Genomic DNA, 27,305 nt, shown 5'->3' on the forward strand with positions numbered 1-27,305 from the left:
GTGTGTACTGTCCATTTAAAGGATCGCAAATACCCCTTTTCATTTGAAATGTATTTTTTAAATTTTTTTTAGCTTCAGTAACTTAAGTCCTTAGTCGGTTTCTCTGTCTAATCTTCCGATTGAAATGTGTCTCTGCATCATCTACAGATGTATCCCTTCCACCTCTGTTTTCTCATGGTCCTGCCTCTTTTACAGCCATGAATAAAAGAAAAACACTTACCCTGAAAGTCCATATTGTGTGGTTGCAGTTATTTAAGTAGAATATGCAGTATAGAAAGAGACTGTAAGCCATCTCCTCAGAGCTCAATCATAGATAAGTCTATACAAGTACTTTGGGATAAGTTAGCCTAGTTATTGTATATTGTATGATCAGTGGAGTGCAGCTCCCTCAACATTTGTAATAATAATAAATAGGATTTCGGCTGACAACAGTTCTAAAATGAGATTTTCACTCACGGCCATCTACATTTTGCTAAACTGTAAATAATCTTTGAAATGTAATTAAATAAACTTTTTGTGTTTGGCATATTTTTCCTTTTCAGACTTTTGATTACCATTTGAGTAATCTTTAAAGGCCTTGAGTGGTGACATTATGTATTTTCTAATCAAAGAATACAAAGATTTGACAAATACTGTATATCAAGGTTATTACTACACCTCTGGGGCCCATATAACTTGTTACCAAAGTTCACAAAAGATAGATTAAACAAAGTTATTTTAATTGAGAACGAGGATCACCAGTCATGTTGTCTAATAACCATGAATAACCATATAGGTACAGTAAGTAAAACCATTCACCTGGTCGGAAAAGTCAGTTAGAATGTTTAATTCAGGGAACTTGGTATCTGATGTAAATTACATGGCAATTAATCTAATAGTTGTGAGAGATATCATTTTGAACCAAAGTGGGTTCACCAACGTCAGGAGGATTAATTATCTGTGGACCGTGACCATCTCAGCACGACTGCAAAATATATTTATAGTTTCTGCAGATACTGTAACACAATCATGGTTGTTTCCATGTTATTAATGGGATAATACATTACAATAAGTCATTCTCGTGTATTTGTGCTTGTGATTGTTGTAAACTACTCTTTATCACATTATTTATTTTCAGTGTAAACCGTGCCCTTTTTTTCTTTAAAGGATGAATGTATTTTAAACGCTAGGGGCGCTGTAGGGAATCCCAGACCGGAAGTTGCTCTTGTTTTCTTCTTTGTTTTGAACTTTCACCTCCGACTTGTGCACGCTGGAAAAAAACTAACCAAGTGAAACAACGTGGATGGTAGAAAAAAGACCAAATAGAGTTGTATTTCTTAAATCCAGAGTTGACAAAGCCATAGCGGCCCATGGTTTCTTCCGGTTGGGTTTAATAACTCGACTCCTCAACGCGGCCCAAAGGTAAACTCTGTCTGTGCGTGATAATGGCGACTTGTTTACGATCCGCAGTCGGCTCGCAGGGAAGCTAACTAGCTGGCTATAAAGTGGCTCCACTTGTTTGTTGGTCGTTTTGTTCTACATGTAACATTAACGCCTTTGCTCTTCTGAAACAACTGATGCACGAGGGGCGTTTGTAACGTCGCATTAACGTTATAGCAACAGATATTCAACTATTAACGTTATAGCAACAGATATTCAACTATTAACGTTATAGCAGCAGATATTCAACTATTAATGTTATAGCATAAACATTCAACCGTTAACGTTATAGCAACATATATTTAACTATTAACATTATAGCAACAAACATTCAACCGTTAACGTTATAGCAACATATATTCAACTATTAATGTTATAGCATAAACATTCAACCGTTAACGTTATAGCAACATATTTCAACTATTAATGTTATAGCATAAACATTCAACCATTAACGTTATAGCAACATATATTCAACTATTAATGTTATAGCATAAACATTCAACCATTAACGTTATAGCAACATATATTCAACTATTAATGTTATAGCATAAACATTCAACCATTAACGTTATAGCAACATATATTCAACTATTAATGTTATAGCATAAACATTCAACCGTTAACGTTATAGCAACATATATTCAACTATTAATGTTATAGCATAAACATTCAACCGTTAACGTTATAGCAACATATATTCAACTATTAATGTTATAGCATAAACATTCAACCATTAACGTTATAGCAACATATATTTAATATAAACATTATAGCAACGATATTCAACTATTAACGTTATAGCCGCAGATATTCAACTATTAACGTTATAGCAACAGATATTCAACTATTAACAACAGATATTCAACTATTAACGTTATAGCAACAGATATTCAACTATTAATGTTATAGCAACATATATTCAACTATTAATGTTATAGCATAAACATTCAACCGTTAACGTTATAGCAACATATATTTAACTATTAACATTATAGCAACATATATTCAACTATTAATGTTATAGCATAAACATTCAACCGTTAACGTTATAGCTGCAGATATTCAACTATTAACGTTATAGCAACAGATATTCAACTATTAACGTTATAGCAGCAGATATTCAACTATTAATGTTATAGCATAAACATTCAACCGTTAACGTTATAGCAACATATATTTAACTATTAACATTATAGCAACAAACATTCAACCGTTAACGTTATAGCAACATATATTCAACTATTAATGTTATAGCATAAACATTCAACCGTTAACGTTATAGCAACATATATTCAACTATTAATGTTATAGCATAAACATTCAACCGTTAACGTTATAGCAACATATATTCAACTATTAATGTTATAGCATAAACATTCAACCGTTAACGTTATAGCAACATATATTTAACTATTAACATTATAGCAACAGATATTCAACTATTAACGTTATAGCCGCAGATATTCAACTATTAACGTTATAGCAACAGATATTCAACTATTAACAACAGATATTCAACTATTAACGTTATAGCAACAGATATTCAACTATTAATGTTATAGCAACATATATTCAACTATTAATGTTATAGCATAAACATTCAACCGTTAACGTTATAGCAACATATATTTAACTATTAACATTATAGCAACATATATTCAACTATTAATGTTATAGCATAAACATTCAACCGTTAACGTTATAGCTGCAGATATTCAACTATTAACGTTATAGCAACAGATATTCAACTATTAACGTTATAGCAACAGATATTCAACTATTAACGTCATAGCAGATATCCAACCATTAACGTTATTCAGTGTCAATTACATTTGTGTAGTAGCTATATGAAAGAGTTTCAAAAGACTATATGAAAGAGTTTTTTTTAGTGATGTTGTCTCAATCAGTCCTCTGACGTCACTGTGTTACAGATGGGGAAGGTACCCAAGAAGAGGAGCCTCGCCGACAAGGTCCGCAAAACCAAGACCTCTACTGAAATCAAAAACAATCCCTTTGAGGTGAAAATCAACAGGAAGAAATTTGAGATTTTGGGGAGGAAAACCAAGCACGATGTGGGTCTTCCTGGTGTGTCTCGATCCAAAGCCATCAATAAGGTGAGTAAGAGGGAATCATGTTGGTTGCTTTCCCACTCGGTCTTCAGCAACTTCTCTCCCTGTGAGCAATAATAAAGCCAGAGCAATTCCTTCAAGCTCTAAAATTATGAAATGGCTTAATAGTGAGTCAGTGCATGTATAACTTATTCTTATAAAGTAATATAAAAGGGTTGTAATGGACATTTTAAACAATAGCTGCTGTTCAGTACAAACTTGTCCAATAAATTCCCAATTTTAGATTTTTAATCAAAAGGACTGTTTTTGACAATCTAGGGATGTTGTTGAGTGATTGAGTCCCAGGAAATTGGGTTGTGTTAGTAAATATGAAATAAAGATTTCATCAATACACAGGAGCACATTTAATCCCATACATATACTTTATCAATTTAACTAAAAGAATAAAGCAAAGTAAAATATTAATTTGTCAAAACAAACAAACAAACACCACCTGCATGTTGAAACTCAAACATATTCCAGTTGACCCTAAAATCTTCATCTTCTGATGATGTAGCCTAATAATTCTACATATAGCACCACATGTATGGATTAATCCAGATAATGCTATGAAATGAACTTGAAATGTTAATGCATTTATTGCAGTTGATGATTATTTCATGTACACTTAATGAGTCATTTGGACAGATGAGATCTATTCTATCATCTCCAAGGATTGCATGATGTTCTTGATGGGCCAATTGGATCCTTATGAACTCAACTGTCTTGTATTTTTTGTGCATTACCAGCAGTAGCTGCTTGATTTTCAGGTCTAAAATGCTTTGTGAATTACTGTTAGACTTAAATGTAGGAGTCCTAAACTCAAGATTGGCACGTAATCTCAGCCATTCATAAGATACTTACATCCTTAGGATGTTTGTGAAAATGTCGCACGGTTCTTTGACCAAACACCCAGAACTACAGCTGCAAATAAAAAAAATCAGTGTGACACAAATGTGGGAGACTCTGCTTAAAACAATGAAGATTCTTCCGTCTGAGTACAAAAGATGAACTCTTCTACTGTAGCACTGTATCCTGCAACCACGGGTCACAGCTCATCATCTATATAACACTAACTGCTGTGAAGTCTGGTGCTCAGTATCATGCTGAGAGGGATTTTCTGCAGGAGAGCTTTGTGAGGACCGAGAGTACGATGAACAGAACTAAGAGTTCAAGTGAGGGTTTACAAAGAGTGTCCTTACACTTCTTTAATTAAACATATTAAATATTACTTACTTACTTACTTAATTTATGATTTTACATGTATGTATATATCCATGATCAGTGCAACCTTGACATAACTCTTGTGGTCACCGTAAGCAATTCTTGATTTTTCGATCCGTAGAGAAAGGAAACCCTCCTGAAGGAATACAAACTGAAGGGTAAATGCGGCAAATTCGTTGACCGGCGCTTTGGGGAGTACGACACCAAGATGGCCCCAGAAGACAAAATCCTGAAGAGGTTCTCAATGGAGAGACAGGTCAGTGATGTTGTTATGGTTTTGTACAGGACACAGCGGGTCCTACCATGCAGGTCACCTTTTAAATAAAATAAACATAAACAACATAAATCTAAGGGCCCACTTTTCCCTACTTTGACTTACTTATGTAGCTTCGGCCTTCTGAATGAATCATGTGTTACTTTAAAATATCTTACAACAAATCTCACTATGTATTTGAAACTCTCAGCCAAACCTTTCTTTATTATTCAGCGTGGCCATGATAAGAAGGATTTGTACAACTTGAACGAGGAGGAGGAGCTGACACATTACGGCCAGTCGCTGGCTGAGATGGAGAAATTCAATGACATTGTGAATAGCGATGATGATGATGAACCGGAAGAGAAAGGGCTTTTATCAGGTGAGTTGTGCTGGTGTCCAAAACACCAAAGGAACAGAACGTTAAATCAGTCACATGTTTATTTGATTTCGAAATAATGACACTATTTCTCTTTCTCGTCTAGCTGAGCTGACCGCGTCCCACTTTGGAGGAGGCGGTCTCCTCCGAAAGAAAACATCCGGGGATCAGCAGGATGGGGAAGGTCACCACAGAGCCAAGTCCCGACAGGAGCTCATTGAAGAGCTCATCCAGAAATCCAAGCAGGAGAAGGTGAGCCAGTAACAATTTTAGTTAGTACCACATAGACCATCCTGCTGCTTTAAATATTCTCTACCATTTACAGTAACTTCAGCTTATTGCTGCTCGCTGGCAATATAACAAAAATAAAAGTGACCTGTTTTTAAAGATTTTCCTGTGATCAACTTCTGAGTTTTGTTGTTGTACTTTTTCAGCGGGAACGACAGGTGCGGAAAGAGGAGGCGCAGGAGCTGACTGAGAAGCTGGATCTGGAGTGGAAGAGCATCCAGACTCTGATGGTGAAAAAGACGCCCAGATGTGATCACGTCGAGGAGGAGAAGCCCAAGGTAGCGCCACAGCAATCAGCAGAATGTTGTTCCTCCACGGTGTGCTTTCATTCATCAGTTGCAGAGCCTGACATTTATTTGTTCTCCCTCTCTCTTTCTCTCTCTCTCTCTCTTTCTATCTGCTTCCTCTGTGCATTGCAGCTGGAACAGTATGACATGATGGTCAGAGAGCTGGGCTTCGAGATGAAGGCTCAGCCCTCGGAGAAGCTGAAAACCCCAGAGGAGCTCGCCCGGGAGGAGAGGGAGAAGCTGCATCAACTAGAGGTATGGTCGCTGTTCAAGGTTGAATATTTTTAAGGCAAACAGCTTCTAGTCATCATTGCATGTTTGAATGCTCTCTGATGGTACATCCATGGTGCTGTGTTTTCTTCCTAGTCTGACCGTCTGAGGAGGATGATGGGAGATGAAGGCGGGGAGAGCTCACAGAGTCAAATCCACATCTCTGCTGATGACATCCATGATGGCTTCATCCTGGATAAGGATGACAAGAAGACCCTGTCTTATCAGGTGAGCTACAACCAGTTTGTTTGTTAAAGAACTGAAAGGTTCTTCGCTTCTTCTTCTTTTTTTGTCAATTTATATGTTGATACAGAATGTGTTAAATTAATATTTCTTTTGTGAGTCCAGGATGGAAAATGGAACGTTGAAGAGGAGTCTGAGAAAGATAATGATGAAGAGGACGATGAAAAAGAGGGACAGAGTGGAGAGGAGGAGGAATCAGAGGCAGAGGTGGAAGGAGAAGAAGATGGAGATGATGAGGAGGAGGAGGAGGAAGAGGAAGACGAGCAGGAGGGAAGCAGTGAAGAAGAAGATGGTCACTCGGACCTGGAGTCCGAGCAAGAAAGCGAGGATGAGGAGAGAGAAGAGACCAGTGCCAAACCGAGTCTGAGCAAAGAGGAGATGAAGGCCCAGCAGGAAGCGGCTAAAGCAGAGCTCCCATACACATTTACTGGTAACGACACACAGGAACACATGTACAACAACTATATTACTTTTGTCCATCACAAATGGAGACATCATCACCATTGTTTTCATTTTAATAATCCGTTTTACTTTTATTATGGGTGTCTTCTTCTCTTAGCCCCAGAGACCTACGACGACCTGAAAGATCTGCTCCACGGCCACACCCCTGACAACCAGCGCCTCATCGTGGCCAGGACTCAGAAAAGCAACCATGCTAGTTTGGCTGTCGGCAATAAGCTCAGACTGCAGGTAAAATATCGAGCAGGCTCCATATCTCTGTAAATAACTGTGGCGCTTTTGTCTCTGTAGCCAGTTTTAAGGCTGCGCTCGTTGCCATGTGAACGTACAATGTAATCTCTGTTTGTCTCAGAAACTATTTGGCTTCTTGTTGGAGTACATCGGAGAACTGGCCACCAGGAGTCCACCTGAACTCGCCACCACAGATAAACTCATACCGTGAGTTTCTTTCTCTCGTTTTAACTCCCGATTTTAAATATTAAGTCCTCAAAACAAAATGTACCTGATCATTCCTGCTCTGTTTCTTCTCCTCTCTGTAGAGAGTTGTACTCGATGTGTCAGATGTTTCCAGAAGCAGCCTGTAAGACCATGCAGAGCATCTTCGGAGACGCTGGTCACAGCTCGGAGGAGGTGCTTGAGGTCAAAGGGCACATTGCTTTCCCAACGCTGGACATGGTATGGATTATCTGCTTTGACACCGTGCACGTGTTCACCAGGGTGCACAGAGAGTTGAGAGGTTTTTGAACTTGACTGCCCTTCTAGCATCAGCTGAAAACGTTTTGTCCTCTTGGTCAAGGGTGTAGGTTTGGAGAACAAAAGGGTTCGATAATGTTGTATTTATTCATTTTCTACAAATACCGATTGATCTTTTATTGTTAGATTCTAGTGTCTTTTAAGGAGAACAATAACCGTAAATAAAAGCACAGATTAAATCACTTTTTTTTAAACTGAAAAACATATGGCGATGGTAAAATGACTTCTTCTTGGTATCAACCGACAGTATTTGTTCCTCTGTCGATGACAAACGGCTACAGTGTGTTTTTGTGTTTTTGTGTTTTCAGCTCATCTACCTGAAGGTGACAGCCCTGCTGTTTCCTACCTCCGATTTCAGACACCCGGTTACAACTCCGGCACTGCTTTACATCAGCCAGGCGCTCACCAAGGTACACGCCGGCATCAGGTTGTTTACCGACTGTTCTTGCCTTCCTGCCTCTCATGGGATTTCACCATTTCTCATTCTGTTTGAATCCAGCCGTTCTCTTCTCATTAGGCATCTTTCTTTGTGTGGATCTTCTTGGATAGGAAAAGGCTTCTTTTTTTTTTTTTTAAATCTATATTTTCCTCAAACATGTTCAATTATTCATTGGAGGTTTTCCAGGTTATACAATTATTTTTATTTCCACGACTGCAGCTAAAATCTCCCATCTAAATACCACCAAAACAATGTGGCTGAACATATGGATTTTCAGCACTGATGCCATGAACGCACCTGTGTTTTTAAAAATTAAAAATGTTTTATTTCTGCTTTGTACGTCCTTAGTGTCCAGTGAGATCGTTACAGGACGTGACGTCGGGTTTAGTGCTGTGCTGTCTGGGAGTGGAGTACGTCACGTTTTCAAAGCGCTTCCTGCCAGAGCTCATCAACTTCCTGTCTGGAACGCTGCACCTGGCTGTGCGGGACAAGACGTCTATCGGTAGCCGCACGCTCGTCTTGAACGACACGTTTCACGGTGCCGGCATTTGTACGGGGTTTTGTACGACTTTGACATTGTGTTGCAGGCTACACGGTGGTGCCGCCCTTTAGGCCATCGGGGAAGTGCAGTGATCTGCTGGTGCTGTCAGACTCTGAGTCCTGCAAGAGCTGGAGCAAGAAAAGCCTTCCGCTGTCTGTCACCCAACACCTGGAACTCAGGAGTGACCTGGACAGAGATCACCACAGGTATGAGGGGAAGGGAGCACACCTGGAGGGAAATTAGCTAGTCAAACCCCTAAAATCTTATACTCCTTAATCTTACATCCCACCACCAGCCTCCTTTTTAATGCTTAGTTAACGGCTCAAGTCAAGTAGCTTTGCTTATGAGGGATGTCTGAGTCATTCCGGTAACATTGAGTCTCTCTCTTCACATCAGACGTACTGGAGCTGTATTATTGTGAACACTGAATACATTTTTCATTCCAACATTTTTCCATAGAAGACGTATTTTTTATTTAAAGGAATACATTTTGGAAATGTGCTTATTTGCTTTTCTTGCTGAGAGTTGGATAAGATGCATTGATACCACTCATGTCTGCCCATTTTAATATGACGCTAAAGCAAAGAGAGCAAAAGGCATGACTGGAAACAGCTGACCTGGCTTTGTGCAACGGTCTAAATAAATGCACATTTGTGCACTTCATTAATGAATATGTTCATTAGCACATTTACCCCCATAAAACCACCACATGTCAGTGTTACTCTTCAGGTAATATACTGAATAAACTATGTAATCTAACTGACATTGAACAGTTATAAAATAATGTTCTTTGTCAATATGAAGCACATCTGCATATCTTTTCATGATTACTATTAAACGATGCTAACTTACACTAACGGATAGGGTAACACATTTTCCATTAGGAAATGCACAGGAGGAATGATGAACGGGAAGAAATACTTTTAATGTAATAGGACCGTGTGAGTAATGTTTTGAGAAAAAAAATCAGAAAGCTTTGGTTGACAAGAATAATTTGTTCTTTTTTTGTCCATGTTTGTGTTCACCGTTCTAAAAATGTTTTTTAAATGAATGCCGAAGCCCTCCCCACACATTGTTTTGTAAACCTCTCTGCATACACGGCTGACCCCCAGAGACACGGCATTCAGAAACAACAGATCTCAGAATGCCTTAGTTGGCCATTCAGATTTGAGAGTAACGCCACCACGTAATAAATAACCAGAGAGAACACAAAGCCCAGCTGAGAGGGAGCGAGGGAGAGGAAGTGTGAGAAAACGTTTTGTCTTCTTCCAGCTTCTCGCGTTCAGTTTGGACCAAAAATCTGACGACCAACAAATAGTGAGACATAAAGAGGAGAAAGAAGAAGAAGTTAGACTGATTATCTTTTTATAGACGTGAAAAAAAACACAAGCTCAAAAAAAGACAATGGAAGCACACAAACCATCACAAGTTCAAGTTGCTTCACAATATTTTATGGAGAATCTTGGTTTATGTACAAATATGAAACCTACGATGAGCTGATGCATCCACTCTTGTGATTCTGATGCGCCGCCAGTGTGGTTTCACACAGCAGCTGGTGTGTGGGCACAAAGCGAGGCTTGTAAACAGGCTTCAGTGGCCCATGATTGTGCACGGGTGGTGAGAATATACATTTTTATTTGTACTCCACTAAAATGAATACTCGTAATATGCCATAAACAGCAAACAGTTATGTTGGAGAATTTTGATTACATTTGTTGACTATTTGTCAAAGAAAATGAAATATACCTGGAAGTGACAAAGAACAAACAATCTAATATGTTATGTCCCTAAGATCAGTTACAAGGATTTCAAATACAAAATTACGAAGCGTTGTTTTTTTTTGTATTTCTTCTTTTAAAAACCAGCAGCTGTTGAACGTTATTTAAATTCTTAATGACTCGTCGTCATCTTTAAACACCTCCGTCTGGACGTCTGGTCCACACGGTTCTGAACACACAGCGCTGCATGCGACTCCTGCTCCTCACACCAGTCTGCCTCCCTTCAGGCCTCGGTGACACAGACCACACGAGTCCAGCATCTGGGCAGGGAAGAGAAAGTGTGTCTAGAAGTGCAGAGAGTAAACAGTTCCTCTAGATACAGTAGCAGCATGGCTCCTAAATGTATCCCCACATATACCTCCATACACATGGTAAGATCTGGTTCTTTTGAGGCCAGGTGGACCACGAGACCAATGTCAAACCATGAACGTGAGATCTCTCTCTCTCTGCAGGTTGATGTGTCTCTCTACCTGCCTGGACCTGGTGAAGCGATGCTGTCTGCTCTACAAAGACCTCACGTCCTTCGCGTGCATCTTTCAGCCAATCACAACGCTGCTGTCCAAACACCTCTCAGCCCAAACGTTACCAGAGCTTTTACAGGTTGGCGCCAGAGAGAGTTTTGATACACAGCGAGGTCTCTCTTTCTCTCTCTCAAAGTGTGTCCCTAATGGTGATGGTTGTGGGTTTTGTTGCAGGAGCTTCACAGTGAGATCCTGGAGAGCATCGGCGGCGCTCCCGTGACTCGCTGCCGGCTGGTTTTAGAGCGGAAGAAGCCGATTCCGCTGAAGCTGCTCACACCCAAGATTGTTGAAGTGTAAGATGAAATCCAATGTGCACAAAAGTCTACTAAAATGACTTTCCTCACCTGGAAACGGAGAGAACGCGTGCACATTTGCTGACAATCTATTTTTATATTTGTCAGTTTGGACTACGGGAAGAAACGTGGCAGCACCAGAGAGGAGAGAGAGAAGGAGCGCTTGAAGCACAAGTACAAGAAGGAGTTCAAGGGCGCGCTGAGGGAGATCAGGAAGGACACGCGTTTCCTGGCCAGAGAGAAGCTCAGCGAGGTCATGAACAGGTACGGATAACACGGAGTGTCCACGTGGGAGAGAACCACACATGTTTCTGTGAGAAAGCCTTTTAACTGGTGGCATGTTCTGTGTTTCAGAGATTCAGAGCGAAAGAGGAAGGTGAGGGAGCTCTTTGGCAGCTTGGCCACTCAGGAGGGAGAGTGGAAGGCCCTGAAGAGGAGGAAGAAGAAGTGAAATGCCGAAGAATCTCACTCTCCGTCGTATCTTTCCATCATCTTGTTTCCTGTCAAATGGACATCTTCCATCCAGATGTGGATAACAGCCGGTTCAAGGTTGAAATCTGTGGAACTATGAGCCGCTTTTGGGGATTTATTTTTTAATCGCGAGATGGGACAAATTCAACTCCCTTGTCACAGCACGCTTCTTTTTTTTTTAAATAGTGTTTGACAAATAGCTGTCAGAAATGCACACCCAAGTCGTCAAATATTATGATGTAGGCGGTTGATGCGAATATCGGATACTGTTGTTGGAAGTGTCAGTCAACACAGCAGTGAATACTTGGTTTGCATTCTCGTTTTTTTTTTTTAACCACCAGAATCCATCACGATGATGTGCTTGAATAGAGAAAAAATAAATGAATGACAGTATCTTCCTGTTCTCTGTTTTCCATCCACGTTTTTCCAGTTAAGGTCAGAAAAGTGCAGAGTTATTCAAAGCAAATTTTGATAGAGAGAGGATTGGTAATGCAAACCTCATGACGTGAACAGTCAGTTATATTACATAAAACTTATGGATTGTTCAGTGGGCGTCTTTTAGAGGGAGTGAATCCAGTTTTCTAGTTTTTACTTCGCTGTTTTTAAAAACAAATGAGAATTAAACCGAAGCAGAAGATGAAAAATGTTGCATGCTTTTTTTTCTAGGAAATAAAATGCTCCCATCTTTTCCCAGCTGTTGCTCTCTCTCTCTCGGGTTTTTTGCACTTGGAACGTCTTCCGGAGAACATTCAGCCCAAATTTAAGGAGATCAAAGCGTGCATGGCTGCAATTTTCCTCTCAAGACAAAGCTCATTAATGTAAACATACATGATGTGCTGAGTAAACAGGGGGTATTAAAGGGATCCATGTGCGTATAGGTGCAATGCCATATTAGTGTTGTTGTATTGCAGAGGAGTAAATGTCTGAACAAGCAAAAGGAAGCGATGCGTGGACACCAAGACTATCAGAGCCATGAAATGAAAGCACAAAACAAACGTCCCGTCTCTGCATGAGCGAGAACAACAGGCAGCCGTCGGCCAACCTTGGGAGTCGGCAGGGATGTTCCAGGAAACGGCAGCTGACAGGTGTGGACAATAACGAGCGACGACGAGGACAAGCGAACGCCTCTCTGCAGGATTCATTAGTAAAGAAATGCAAGTGAAAAGTAGAGAATGAAATGACTCACCCTGTTCCTGGGAGTGCTTCACAAAAAGTCACGTTTACATCTGGAGGAAATGTGGCTCTCAACATTATTTCTTTTTTTTCCTTGCATGCTCTCAAAGTAGCGCTGTTGAAAAGATGTCTGGCAGTCGCAGATGGACGTGTATCGCGGCGCATGTGGGACATCTGTCTTGGTGGTGGTAATGAAGATGAACTTTCTCTCGGAGGGAACAGCGCCTGAGGAGTGGTTTGCCAGGACGGACCTTTTTGAGTGCACATCTGTCTCCTCTTTCTCTCTGCTGCTGACAGCACACAATCAAGACCAACATGTTCTATTGTGTAATAACACACTGGCTGGTTCAGTGGCTGCAGGCCCGATTATTACTGCCTTTTAATTGATTATTGGCAGCTCCAATCATTGCAAGCATTTTACAATAATTTAAAAAAAATCGCTGAATTTGAGCACGTCCTGTTCAAACAGAGAGGTGACACGCGAGCTGTGCCTCACCTCAGATTGCGCAATCCCTCCCAAACTGGGTTGAGCGTGTGCCTTTCGCTTGGTTTGTCACCACTGTAATATTTGTAGACACTTTTTATTATACGTCCTTTCTTTCCATAGAACATGTAGTGTATGCCACATATGTGTAGAACATACAGTATTTAGTCTTGCTGATTGACAAAACCGCAGTGAAAAAGCACAGAGGGGAGGCGGACAGTACCTCTGCCTCACTGAAGGGGGCGTGCGAGAGCAAACGGGTTTACGCTTGTTCTGCTGTTGCTCTTCTTCTACACTTCTGGAAATGGAAGATTCTATATAGCTATGCTTAAAAGCACACAAAACTATGTTATGACCAAATCAACAGCAATTCAACATGCGAGAGGTAAAGTGAGCTTTTATGCGTTTGTTGTTTTATATATCCGTAGTTGTTGAAACTCTCCCGGTGGAGCAGGTAAACCAACCAAAATGGCAAAAGACATATGAAAATACCAGTATATCAAATCGTGAGCCCTTTGATGCCAAACACGGTTGAAACCCTTAAAGCAGCGACCTGTTACTTGTTCCCCTGTTGTACCCCAGAATGAACAAAACTATACAGCAACAAACGCACATTTTCTTACTTATTTTTATTTAACACTTAACTCCAACTAAATTCATTTGTGCAGCCGTTAAGCTGAGTAGTTATACATGCTCTTGGTTTTCCAAAAGTCCATTCAGTATGAGATGTATTTGTCACAGCAGCGATAAATTAAAAAATACAATATGAATCCACGAATATAGCTCAGCACTTTGTAGTCCACCGCAAAATACAGTGACAGTACACAGACCAAAATAGAGAATATCGATACGCTTCCATTTCAAACGGATCACTGTAAATTCTTCATTAATATAGAGACACTTAGGTGCTTGAAGTGTTATATTTCAATGTTGGATCAATTAGCCACACAGGTGAATACAACATACATATACACAACCACACACACACACACACACACACACACACACACACACACACATTGAGACGTTTACTCACTGTAATTACTCACTTTCAGGACTGATGTGTAGAAGACACACACACACACACACACACACACACACACACACACAGACATTGAGACGTTTACTCACTGTAATTACTCACTTTCAGGACTGATGTGTAAAAGGCACACACATACACGCACACACTCGCACAATATCTCTCTTTCTCGACAACATTTACCCACATACTGCTGTACAGACATACGTAACAACACAAACAGAAACACACACACACACACACACGCACACATAGATGTTGGGCACAGACTCCATAAAGGACCAAAACGAGGCACAGCGGGACTTGGCAGAGCGACATGGAATGTTTGTGTCGTTGATCATTGGTCTTTGATTGCGAGGCTCTCCCTCAGTTGTCATCGGTGTCGTCCTGAGAGAGAAGAGGCACAACAGGTGGGCGGTGAGTTCACTGTCCTTGAAGGAAGCGTCGCCATGCAGCAGGAGGATCGTACAACCAGGTGAGGTGATGTAACAACACCAATTGAGATGAGTCTTATGTGGCTTTTCCCTCAACAAGCTAGAAATGTGCATTTGTTTTTCAGCTTTGGAAGATAATTAAACACTTACATATTCAGCATGACTGCCTCTAAATCCTATATAACATACAATATTTCGATTCGATTTCATTCGATATTTTGTTTTGGCTGAATGCTCCAATGCTTCCCTTTTTATATTTCAGCTGATTTAGTTTTAGGCAGATGAGACAACAACAATCCCCCCAGATGTATTCAGATTATAGTGGCGTGAATTTAAGGCTCTACAATAAATCCACTTCTGTCTAATACTGACTGAAAACTATAACCCCTGTGCATCCTTTTAAAACGTTGCTCAGAGGACAAAGTGTTTCAATGGGGACATGTCAGGGTCTGAGTTATTATTTAGAGTTATTATAAGAGCTGTGGTTGAAAAATAAGAAACATCCTTGTAAAAAATGAGTGTCACATCAACACAGCTCATATAATTGAAAACAAAGGTTAAACTGTCGATCTTCTCTAATTCATAAACTGTTCCTTCTTTAATTAATATAATAATATTATCATATTAGACCTCCGCTCGTGGAGTCTTACCTCTGTAATCTCAGCCGGGTCGGGATCAACTGGTGACTCTGCCATGTCCTGTGCTGCTGAGGCTTCTTCACTCTGGAAAAAGACACAAAGGAAATCGTTTTACTCTCACTATGATCCAATTAGCTATATTCATGATCTCATGGGAGTTACTGTATGTTTCATGTGAAAACATGGTGACCAATTTGGGAAGCCTTTATATGCACTTTTTTTAGAGGAAACAATTGATTACAATGAATCTGAAATGAACACAATAATTAGTTGCAGCCATGACCATCAGAACAACATCTGGATGCACTACATCTACCATTATGCCATATAATATGACACAAGTTTGAAGGTAAATAACTCACAGAATTCATCCCACCTTTGCTTTGTCCCTTTACGAAGAGTCATTATGACTGGTGGTCATTTTTAGATGAGATGTGAACTGCTAATGAAGAAGGGGAGGTGAGGGTGTGTGTGACGTCTCCCCTGTCTGGCTGAAAGGATGCCTTGATTACGTCGTGCCATTGAACTGACCTTCCTAATGGGGAGCGGTCACGGGGGGCGCTAAAGCGCGCACGTGCGTACGCGTGTGACACACCGGCGGCTGATATAACCTTAAACCCCTTGCTGCTCCTTCTACTCCATGCTGTTGCATTTAACACCGCCCATCGAGCCTCCATCTGGTCCCCCATCAGAGCCAGAGACATGTGTGCTCATGTAAACACACACACACACACACACAGCTGGACTGCCAACAGTGGGCAGATCACACTTTGGCCAAAAGTTAAAGATTTGTTCGCTTTTGATGACAAATCCAACCTGAATATGTTCGTGAGCCAAATCAAAGCAACACCCGGCCTCCACTCTGTATTCTTTGAGTGCAGAAATTGCCTCCCGGGGGGACGTGAAATGCGGCAGCCTCTTTTTATTGCATGCCGCTGAAAAGATCTGAGCAATAAGGCGTGTTGTTGTTGTTGTTTTCCATTTTCCATTTCCTGCCATGTCTCCTCCTCAGGTCCCCACCACTCCACCATCTCATTTCACTTTTTCCTCTCCTTCTATACCTCTCTGCCTGTGGCTGCCTCCTGATATGAGTCACCAGCAGCTGATGAATTGGAGAAACAACTAGATGTGGAGATTAATCAGACTCAGCATCCCACCATCCTCTGCTGTGTGTGTGTGTGTGTGTGTGTGTGTGTGTGTGTGTGTGTGTGTGTGTGTGTGTGTGTGTGTGTGTGTCAGACACACAGGGCTCTTTCAACCTGGCATAAATTTTTTAATCAAATAAATATTAATGACGTTTAATGGCTGAGCCACCTGGGAATGATGGCTAAACGAGCTCAAGCTGCTGCTGTCTGCATGTCAATCTCTCGCTGGGAATACCAGGATCTTTTTCTTTTTCTTTAATCTTTGTGTTTATTCCTCTCAGGTTGTCCACCATATCTCCATCAGTCAGCAGCCTGTGCGTCTGTTTGTCCGTCTGAGCCGCCTGCCAGTTTAGCGTATCGTCCTCATAACGAGGCTGATCTCATTCCAGGTGGAGCTTCATCAGTGTTTTATCCCTCAGGGTGAATATTAGCCATCGAGCTGCCTCAATAACGCCCCCCCAACCAACCAACCAGGATGCAAGGATTCAATGGGATGTTTGTGGAAAATACCACAAGCATCTTTTGATAATCAAATCAAATCTAGCAAATGTCAACAATGAAGGATGTGGCACCTGTAGTGGAAAAAAATAATTTGATTGCTTCATTAAAAGAGACGCACGTACAGGTGTCGGTGGTTGGCGGGGAAAATAAAAATAACTTGATGACTTCTTTGGTATCGTGTATGTTTTGTATGGTACTTATGTGTGTGTGTGTGTGTGTGTGTGCCGTTATCTCTAGGTGTCTAAATGTGGCTAATTAAGAGGCGGGAGATCGAGCATCACAACAAACATGTCAACGAAGTTTTGGCCCAGGGAAATGTTTGATTGGCTTATCATTTCCTGCAATACTCACGACGGTGTTATGAGAGAGGAGGGTAATTAAAGGCACATTTAGTCGTCCTTTCAGAATTACATCACAATTCTGACACCGTGTTGATCCAGATACAAACACAGGGTAGCGTCACGGTGATGGTTAGAAATTAATGAAGAACAGTGTTTTGTTTCAGTGTGGGGAAAAAAAGCAGAGCATGAACATGAAGGCCATCTGCTCCTCTGCGCTGATCGGAGGAGGAACGTCGTGAAAATGGAGTGATGAAGGGATATTTTCTCAAAAGGTTTTTGTTTACATTCAGTGTTTCTCACCAAAAGCCAGAGCAGGTATCTTTGAGGTCTGACAAACCTTTTGAAATCTCATGAAAAACTCAATCTTAGAAATATTTTTTTAAACATGCGCTCTTTACTTTATTTATTCTTTTACTTTACTTAATTTTGGTAAATTGTCATGCTTTTTTTGCACTCCACCAATTGTTGATCAGAGGATCGTCGTGAAATGACCACGTCCCCTTGAGCGCGTGCATCGGTAACAAGACAGGTGGAAACATTGCTTCACGGCGCTGCTAGTGGGCAAAGAATTTAAAGAATGTATTTTTTTTTTTTGTATACAGATTATTTAGTTAAATGTTGAATTACATTTTCTTTGAATAAATACATTCATAGTGGCGAAATATCAAAATCCTTTATTCATTTGATTGTTTATTTTTGGTGGTCGAAAGCGGACAGAAAATTGAGAACCCAGGTGTGCCTTTATGTGAATTTATCACATGCGAAGCAATAATGCACATAGAAAATCACATGCAAAATAAATGTTTTCACATGTGCGTTCATGTGTGAAATATCTCAAAAACACAGATGTGAATTTATCTATATTTTTCACTGTCAAAAAGGGCTCCACATTGTTTTTTGATTGATTGATTTTTTTGCTAAAGCCCCGAATTCCCAGAAAGAATTGACCCGAGGCGTGACCTTAGTGTCCTGATCAAAATGTTAGCTACGGCCCTGACTGGATCAAAAAATCTCCACGAACAGAGAGCAGAGGCCAAGAAAGAAAAGGAGGAAGGGAAATCATGTTTCATGTTTGACTTGTGTCGCAGCAGTAAATTGTTCGCTACAGTAAACTCCCCTTACCTCCGCCTCCTTTGGACAAACGATGGCCAGACTGACAAGACAAACAATGCTGGAAAGCTAACAATGTGTAACGGCTTTCATTTCAGAGAACAACGACAGGCAGTAGATATGAAAAGTGATGACAAATGACTCGAGGTGAGGAGGCCAGCCACTGATGTGTAATTGTGTATCGGTATGTGTGAGCATGCGGCGAGTGTGATCAGAATAGCACAGGTTGCACTGAATTTATTATTTTTGCCAAAGGAAAATATCATTATTTCCCTATTCTGCATATGTATTTTAAACATTTTCATAAGCGAATAAAAACTTCTTGGAAACTGTTTAAATCCCGACACAGAGTCAGTAACGTAAGAAAAGCTCGGATCATTAAAGCAGCCGCTAACAATGTCCACCCTGTCGCTATTAGCTGCTTTAGTGGCTGTTGGAATTAAAGTGATATTATGAACTATTATAGACCAGGCCACAAACACTTTCATTAATCACAGATCAATCGGACCCCATAATTCTCATCCACGTGAGAGTAGTGCTGTACAGGGTGCTATAATCAACAGAAAAATAGATACAACTTCATCATTTTGGTACAATTTGAACCCGAATAAATACAAATGATAGCTTAGACATTAATACCGATTTATCAAAAAGAAAAAGAAAATATAACTTTAAATGAAAAGTGTCTTCCTTACTTGTTTGGCCGAATCCTTCTTGACCAATCCGGTGGCAACGACAATGTTGCCTGCTCCCTCCACCGTTTTGTGGGCCACCGCGGTAACCCCGGTAACCATGGCTCCACCCACCTGTGATACTCCAGACACAGCTGGAGGGACCAAAAGAAGAAGAAGGGCATTTGAGGAGGGGCCATCTCTCTAGCAACTCAGTACCAGTCTGTGAGGATTAGCGTGTCGAAAAATGACACGCTTCTCAAAATACATGAATCCACAGTGATTGAAAGGATTTGTTGATATTAGTGAAAGATATTGACAGGAAATAGAAATAGACTAACACTTTACTTTACACTTTACTATGCTTAACGTCATACTGCCTTGACTTAATACTAATACTAACACATTGCTTAGTTTGACCTGATGGATCTGCTAAAGGAACAACCATAAAGTCGTGGGAACCTAAATGTTTTTTTTCATTTTGGAAACATGAATGTGCACAACCAATGCAACACAAATCCAACAATAAGGTTAATATGTCATATGTTAATACAATAATCCAACCAGTTAATTTATCAGTGCTTGTTTCTTTTGCCATAAAACCCATACATGTATTGAACAGGTTTTATTTCTTATAAATGTATTTGTAGAGAAATGTTGTACATCTTTCAAACAGTGCTATTGCTTGACTGTATATTGTAACATTAAGATACATTCAGATGACGGTTGTCATGTCGAAAGCGAGGCTACTGTACCTGGAGAAATGTTTCCAGTTGGAACGCCCTACAAAATGTTAAAGACTGGATCGTCGCCTGTTGTTTTGGGTTACCTGAAAAACCTGGAGGCACTTTCCTTTCATGGACTTCACCTGGTTTCATCCCGCCTCTTACTGCCCGAGTAAAGCATTGTTGTCTAATGTGTCATTTTGCATACACGTAAGTACATCTGATCCTTCTCGTGACTTTTATGTAAACATGAACTGTTTTGGAAAGGTGTTTTGGAAACGTTCTTTTGATTCAGTGAGGCGTCATTCTTAATTTAAGGGACGAAAAAGGTCAATCAGTTTAGATATTCTTTTGATGGATATCCATTCAGAACAAAGCTGCTCGATTGAGGGTCAGTCTGCATGTGCTAAATGTATTTACACCAGTGGGATCGGGGCCCTAACAAGGGTTCACAAGTTAAATTCGAGGGGACGCAAGATTATCAGCATGTATAGAACTACATAAAAAAAACACACACACACATCTGCAACAGGTGACATTGGGTCACATATAAATAGCTTTATTTTATTTTTGGTTTGGGAACTGAATGCTCTGCACTGTATGGTGGAATGTATTTACACATAATATGTGGACCTCCTAAAAGCACATTATCGGATCATAGATCTGAATGTATGCTGCTTTGTAGCACTGAGAAAAAAAGATATCTTCCCTTGTGGCTAAGACCCTCTGGATAAGCACAGTTTCAAAAACACTAACTTTACTCGCGGCTATATTACAACAATATAGCTGCCCCCCCAGCTCCTCTGCTTGTTATGTATGAGGAATGGCAGGGCCTGTCCCTTTAGGGATTAGGCAGGTTGTGTGGAGTAAGGCGGTGAAATATGACACCTCCAGGGTTACAGTACATCTCTCTTACTGACCACCTGAGGATCCAGTGAGGTTACCCTCTTTTGATTTTATGTCAAAGATCTATTGAGTAAAAAATAGCAGCTGCGAAATGTGTAAATTAATACACTAGTGATTTTTTCCCCCCAGACCAGCAAGAGAAATGGAACAGATGCATTAGAGCCTGAATTAATATAGAAGTATTACCTGTTGTGACTCCATCCTTTGTTTTGTTACCTGAAAGTATACAGGCGGAGCTTAATTAGTCAAACAAAGGAAACAATTTAAAATAAATGAATGCCATGCACTTATTCATTCAGCTGAGTGTTGTTGTGCAATAGTAATGATATGTAACGCATTCGTAAATCAAATGAATTCCCAGCACCCACCGACAAACTTGACCCCGTCCTTCGTCATCTCAGCCGCTCCGGTCACTCCCTGCTTGGTTTTCTCCGCCGCCGCCACGACCCCATCCCTGGCTTTGGAGAAACCCTTCTTGAACGCGTCCATGGCTGCTCGGTTGGCTCCCAAATTAGCACGCGCGCACACAGCTGCGAGGATGTCAAGAAAAAAGGCGCAAATGAAGGAGGCACACCCCGGATCGACGCACACACGATGCCACCGCCCTACTTTTCTCCCACGACAGGTTTGTCAAGCCGTTTCGAGCGGTTACACAAGCAGCGCTGCTCCGAGGCGGAGGAATAAAACCCACCTGTGGGAACTGGTCACAGCCCCACCGAGAAAACCATGAATGGATTTACTATTCATCTCAATTTAAAGAAACGACGCTTGTAATAATGCTTTGGCTGCTATTCTTAAATAAAGGATGTTTAAATACATATATATATATATATATATATATATATATATATATATATATATATATATATATATATATATATACACACACACACACATAGTATAGTATAACAAGAAATACAAGCGGTCCACGCACCTGTTCGTTCCAACTTCCTTTAAACCGAGAATGTGGTGATTCTTCCGGGATGACAGAGCGGAGCTTCCCCCAAAGGGCAGTGGAACCGGTTTATTTTCTCCGAACTACAACTCGACTCCCAAACGCGGTCGTGTGCGTGCGCGGTGTCCTCCCAGCAGACAGACAGGCGCTCCACAGGTTGGACAGACGCCTCCTACGCCTCGGTTGATGGAGAAAGAGCGATTATACACCCGGTGATGCTGATGCGAGAGAAGAGATGCACACACGCGCACACACACACGCGCACACACACACACACGCGCACGCGGATTACGTAGCTCTTTCTGTACGTGGGTTGCCCACAGCATGTAGGTGCATCAGGCTCTTAACGTCGTCAGTTGGCTGGATGCGTCTACTAATTAGTGACAGTAATTATTATGCAAGAGAGCACTCTGCTGAGATGTGAGTAAGATGTTAACTGCAGCTGTGTAGCAAGCCCCCGAGGGACCTTTTGAATTGTAGCCCAAATCAAAAGCTCATGTTTGCAGTAATCAGATTTCACTCATTCAAGTCATTGTTTTCCTCTTCAGTTTTTCCTATAATATTTTGGATTTAAAGAACAATGACACACCTTTTGATATGTAATCGAAAGTAATTTAATAAAGGGTTTATGAGTAGTAATTCATTAATCTGGACCATTTATGATTAAAGGCCTTTTGTTAATGACTTCCCCATGAAACCCATGAAAACCAATTTATATATTTTATTATAAAAAAAAGAAAGGATTAGCTTACACAATCAAGGATGCAGTTACATGTTGTCATTATTAATTTTTTTTTTCAATAACCAAGTTGGCAGTTGTAAGATTGTCTTTTTTTATAGCTAAAAAGAGTTTCCCCGAACTGCCATCAGCTTTGTTAGTAATGTATTTATTCTCCATGAAGTTACATGTATAAATCCTTATAGAAAGTGGTACCATATGGTCATCCATGTCTGACTTCCTATGCTCAAAAGGTCCTGCATATTTTGGGTTATTTGGTTGTCAGGTGTGTGTTTCATAAATCTAACCATCAAGGCAAACAGATATGCAAATTCAATCACAGTAGTGGTGGAATAATGTTGTTGTAGCTTATTCGTAATGTGACAAAAGATAAACCGGAAACATCCACCCCTTCTTTTTCAAAGTTTCTTTATGATTCATGTTCCACATAAACTGTGGTTAAGTGAAGGACACTGCACTGAAGGTCGATGTGGAGCCATGCATTCACACTGTGAACCGCTTGAGTGATGTGTCACTGCTTTCACATTCTGGACAGCGTATATACGGGGCTTCCAGTTTCATCCATACATTTTAAACAGGAACGTGCTGCATTTGTTTCCTTTTTTATTAGATTTTATTTACATTTCTTTGGTCCAGGCTAGAATATCGCAACAGCTATTGGATGGAATGTGGTCCGTGACTTTGGGGATCCCGTGGTTATTCATTGTCCTTTACAACAACCGTACAGTGTCAGTGGTGTGGCTGTAAACCTTTACTCTGTATGACCGAACGTATGACTTACGCTCACTGATACGTCTTTTAATACGTCTTGTATGATGTAGAATTTCCCTTCAACTCAATTAAATGTGCCTTTATTGGCATGACAACAACAACGTGTCAAAATACAAAAGTACACATACAGTATATTAATATCTTTAATTTGTTGCTTCTGATGAGGTGGGCCACACAATATTTCCTCCAGCATTTCCCTCTCCCGAGCCCGTTGTTTGGACACTTTTCACCTTTGCAGGCCAGACGGTAGTGGTGGTCGACCGGGGCACCGCAACCCAGCATTTTGACAGCAAAATATGTCTGTGCCGCCATTTTTCTGCACGCTAAGTGGCAAACACCAATTCTGTGTAACCTATGAGGTGTGTAGGAAAAAGGCTGAAACAGGAAAGCGCTAAGAAATCCATTTCTTCCTGAATGTTGCCATTGAACTCAGTGCTGGAGCTGGCATCTCCTTCTTGAGAAAGCAGATGGCAGCAACACTTCCCCTACCAGTCTGTAGCTCCAGAAGCCCATTATCTCAGAGCCCCAGTCCCTTCTACAGTCTGTTGCTATGTTTTCTATGTGAATCACCATCCACTATGAATATCCACAGCAAATATCATGGAAATGTGGGGAGTAGGCCGAGCTGCGAAATTTCTAAACTGACAAACAGGTAGGCTAAACTTAGACTGAGTTTATTTTTGGGATCCAAATCGGCAAAACCCCGTCTCTCTTTTAGAAGTTATTACCCAATTGCCCTGGAGACGGCTATTGCATGACACAAAACATGATCATTGTTGTTATCTGATCATACGACGTAAGGTCATTGGATAGGAGGCTAGATTTAAAACACACACACACACACACACACACACACACACAGTGCCCGATCGTGGTAAAACAACGCTGCGCATGCTCAAAGCTGTTGGCAAGGAAATATGTCACATCTTTTTTTTTTGATTAGGCCTACCTGCCACCTGTTGACACGCTGCCACGTGATTGGCTGTTTGCCAAATTCGGTTGTTGTCGTGTGCTCGTAGTTGTCGGTCTGACTTTTAGAGAAAATAGTGACCGCTGTCACGATGCACCACGTGGATTATTTTCTACAGAAAACAATACGTCTGCGTTTTCTGGAAAAAAGGTTGACATTAAACTAGCTGAAATATATTATTCTAAACCAAAACAATTAGATTTAATGTGGAGTGTAATGTGTACCTAACCTTTAGCTTGTGGAGAAATGTTGAACCATGAAAGTAGCACAACGTGGCGAAATAGGGCAATGGAGCGGCAACAAATTGAGCAGAACAGGTATGTGCCCAGTCGGATTATCACCTGTGATAAACTGTGGCAAATGTCAAACAGCAAATCTTGTTGAATTGTCTAATTTTCTGCTTTTGCACCTAAATGTTTCCACCTAAAAGGCCGCTGGAGATATCAAACTCATGGAATATGGAGACGGTTATGGTCTATATGTGGGAGGCATAGCGTGCACACATATTGACAATAGTCTTTAGCTTTTTTGTAAATACCAGATGTAGAAACAATACAGTGTGACACAAATTGAGGCCCATGAGAGTTCCATGCTGAGTTTAGCTGCAACACTCCAATCAAACACACGTTTCTCAGAAGACAGCAGGAATTACAAGTGTCTCTCTTTGTACTTTATAACCTATAATAATAATATGTGAACACAGCGGAGTTGATGAGTTTTATTCTGTCAGATGAAGGTCAGCGCCACGCGAGGGCATCGATGTACTGCACATGCTCTCTAGAAGCGCGGCTATTTAAAGCCAGCGAAACATTTATTGATTTGCCGTTTCTAGCTCGCAATGTTGCAGTGCTCCTGATGTTTTAGCATTTAAGAAAACACAGAAGATTGCCTATACTTGATAAATGATACGCCTAAATAATGAAACCTGAGCCAAACAGTCAGCTGAATCATTATCAGATAGCAAAAGCGATCAGACAATCGACTATTGATTTGAACTATTTCTCACTGCTGTCCAAGCACTGTGTCTGATTTGTACGGAAACGTAACGCCCGTTATGTGTTCAAAATGCTCCCGATATTACAGGGCCGAGTCCTCACTGGGCTGTCAATCACAGTCTGGAGAGCCGGGTCGTTATGGCCCCGTGTCATTCATCACTCGCTGCGGGGGACAAGCCGGCTCATTACTGTGTGTGCTGCTGGGCCCCGGGTTCAGCCCACAGCCTCATTTACAGGAGCTGATGGATTATGGTGGCGATGTAGCAGCAACCTTTCTTCAGATTAATGCATGTAGAAATCCTGCAATCCTCCCAGTGGGCTGGATGAGTGTTCAAATCCCACACGCAGGACATTTTATGCTGGCCTTGTTTTTAATTGTTGGTACTGGTGGTACTGGAGGAGGGGGCTCACTCTTTTGGATATTGATGACATTCTGTAAGCTTGTTGACATTGAATAAACCCTGTGAGGCAGCAGGAAATTCAATCTCAAAATATTAATTATTTCAATATTATTTGGTTGAAATGTTTTTTCTGTTGTCTGCCTGTATTTAATTTAACCGTACTGTACAAACAAAAGAACAGGGAGGAGACGGAAAGAGACACACAGACGGACAAATAGCATTGGGAAATGGCTAGAGTAAGGTCACACGGCTTTAAAATCAGATGTATTACTGGAATAGATATTTAAAATGACCATAGCTCACACATGATACACACACACACACACACACACACACACACTCACACTCATTTGTGTACTGAAGCTGACAGATTGTTTGGGGATTCCAAACCTTTCTTTGACCTCCAGACAACAACCTTCACCAACAACAACAAAATGTCACGTTACAAATGTGTGTGTTTGAATTGATCATAAACTGAATATCATCTGGAGGAAAGTGGATGTTTCAACACTCAATTATTAGTTTTTTTATTTTCAACCGGCTATTTGCATCACGTTTAGCTGGGAATTTAAAGCATTTATTATTTTGGTGTACTTTAAGCTAACAGTTTCAACCATTTACTTCTCGGCCAACATCCATCCATCCATTTTCAATACCGCTTATCCTCATTAGGGTCGAGGGGCGCTGGAGCCTATCCCAGCTGACATAGGGCGAAGGCAGGGGACACCCTGGACAGGCCGCCAGTCCATCGAGTTCTCGGCCAACATATTTAGCTAAATTTATCTTGGCTATCTATTTTAGTAATTTAGTCATTACTTCTATTTCCACTGTTTATCCATTATATTTAGCTTACTTGCTTTTCACACAATCTTAGTTGCATCAAGGTATTCTAGCTGACTCTGTATGTGGCCATTTAAAAAAATTAAAAGTGTATTTTATCAAATGTATAGAGCGGCTGCACCCTGGCGAACCAATAACCCCTGGTTGAGAATCGCTGGTCTAAATTATTCAGCCAGACAGTTAGATCTTAACTTTGGGCTCACCTTATGCATATTTGCTGCCATGGACAGTGCATATTAAATCTCAGATATCTTCCATAAATGGTGGTTTTCAGCAGTTGGCAGCAAGAGTTTTCGTCAGCTGAAAAGCGTGACTCCTTTTACCACTTTATATCATTTTATTTAATAAAGCACTATTATTTAAATATTTATACTTCCCTCGAACATGTTATGCAATAATGAGTGGCATTTCTCACAGATATTGGTATATCTTTTTCCATTTTTAGGTCGGATAGGCCAGGGGTCCCGATAGAAGCAACATAATCTATCTCACTGTCATCTGGACTGCAGATCGTTACGGTCGGCTCATTTTCTCCAACATGCCATACCACCATAAATCATTTTGATGATGAAAAATGATTGGTTGGTTACTGTAATCGTTCAACAGTGGTCAAAGTAGTAGCTTAAAGCCTTTCATATCCACTGCACAGCTTAGAGAGAGTTGTGTAAAGGCAGTTTCTTTTATCAGCGTTGTCCATCAATAATGAGCAATCCATAACAACCTGCTGCTTGTTAGTAA

General features: G+C 40.7%; 2 protein-coding genes across 2 annotated transcripts; one reads left to right on the forward strand and one right to left on the reverse strand.

Moving 5' to 3' along the window:
• Window positions 1–1,218: 1,218 nt before the first annotated feature.
• Window positions 1,219–12,424, forward strand: nop14 (NOP14 nucleolar protein homolog (yeast)). The gene is made up of 19 exons (XM_034547334.1): window positions 1,219–1,401; window positions 3,354–3,536; window positions 4,876–5,010; window positions 5,242–5,389; window positions 5,493–5,638; window positions 5,821–5,952; window positions 6,094–6,216; window positions 6,328–6,459; window positions 6,580–6,904; window positions 7,034–7,164; window positions 7,286–7,371; window positions 7,473–7,608; window positions 7,995–8,096; window positions 8,474–8,627; window positions 8,713–8,872; window positions 10,897–11,044; window positions 11,140–11,258; window positions 11,367–11,522; window positions 11,613–12,424. Exons 2-19 carry the CDS (start codon window positions 3,354–3,356, stop codon window positions 11,707–11,709), a joined length of 2,613 nt encoding a protein of 870 aa, XP_034403225.1. The 5' UTR covers window positions 1,219–1,401; the 3' UTR covers window positions 11,710–12,424.
• A 1,586-nt stretch (window positions 12,425–14,010) lies between these two features.
• LOC117740056 (alpha-synuclein-like) lies at window positions 14,011–22,143 on the reverse strand. The gene is made up of 6 exons (XM_034546195.1): window positions 21,831–22,143; window positions 21,265–21,426; window positions 21,083–21,112; window positions 19,290–19,420; window positions 15,510–15,581; window positions 14,011–14,812 (listed from the first exon to the last, which is right to left on the reverse strand). The coding sequence occupies exons 2-6, from the start codon at window positions 21,383–21,385 to the stop codon at window positions 14,792–14,794; spliced, it is 375 nt and encodes a 124-aa protein (XP_034402086.1). The 5' UTR covers window positions 21,386–21,426; window positions 21,831–22,143; the 3' UTR covers window positions 14,011–14,791.
• Window positions 22,144–27,305: the final 5,162 nt, after the last annotated feature.

The sequence above is a fragment of the Cyclopterus lumpus genome, chromosome 12 (assembly GCF_009769545.1).
Source record: "Cyclopterus lumpus isolate fCycLum1 chromosome 12, fCycLum1.pri, whole genome shotgun sequence".
NCBI lineage: Eukaryota > Metazoa > Chordata > Actinopteri > Perciformes > Cyclopteridae > Cyclopterus > Cyclopterus lumpus.

Coding starts and splice junctions, on each gene's coding strand:
- nop14 (XM_034547334.1), top strand. CDS start 3,354: ATGGGGAAGGTACCCAAGAAGAGGAGCCTCGCCGACAAGGTCCGCAAA. Junction 6,217..6,327: donor AGAAGCTGCATCAACTAGAG/GTATGGTCGCTG, acceptor TTTTCTTCCTAG/TCTGACCGTCTGAGGAGGAT. Junction 8,628..8,712: donor GCGGGACAAGACGTCTATCG/GTAGCCGCACGC, acceptor ATTGTGTTGCAG/GCTACACGGTGGTGCCGCCC.
- LOC117740056 (XM_034546195.1), bottom strand. CDS start 21,385: ATGGACGCGTTCAAGAAGGGTTTCTCCAAAGCCAGGGATGGGGTCGTG. Junction 21,113..21,264: donor GGACGGGGTCAAGTTTGTCG/GTGGGTGCTGGG, acceptor GTATACTTTCAG/GTAACAAAACAAAGGATGGA. Junction 15,582..19,289: donor AGAAGGATTCGGCCAAACAA/GTAAGGAAGACA, acceptor GTCTTTTTCCAG/AGTGAAGAAGCCTCAGCAGC.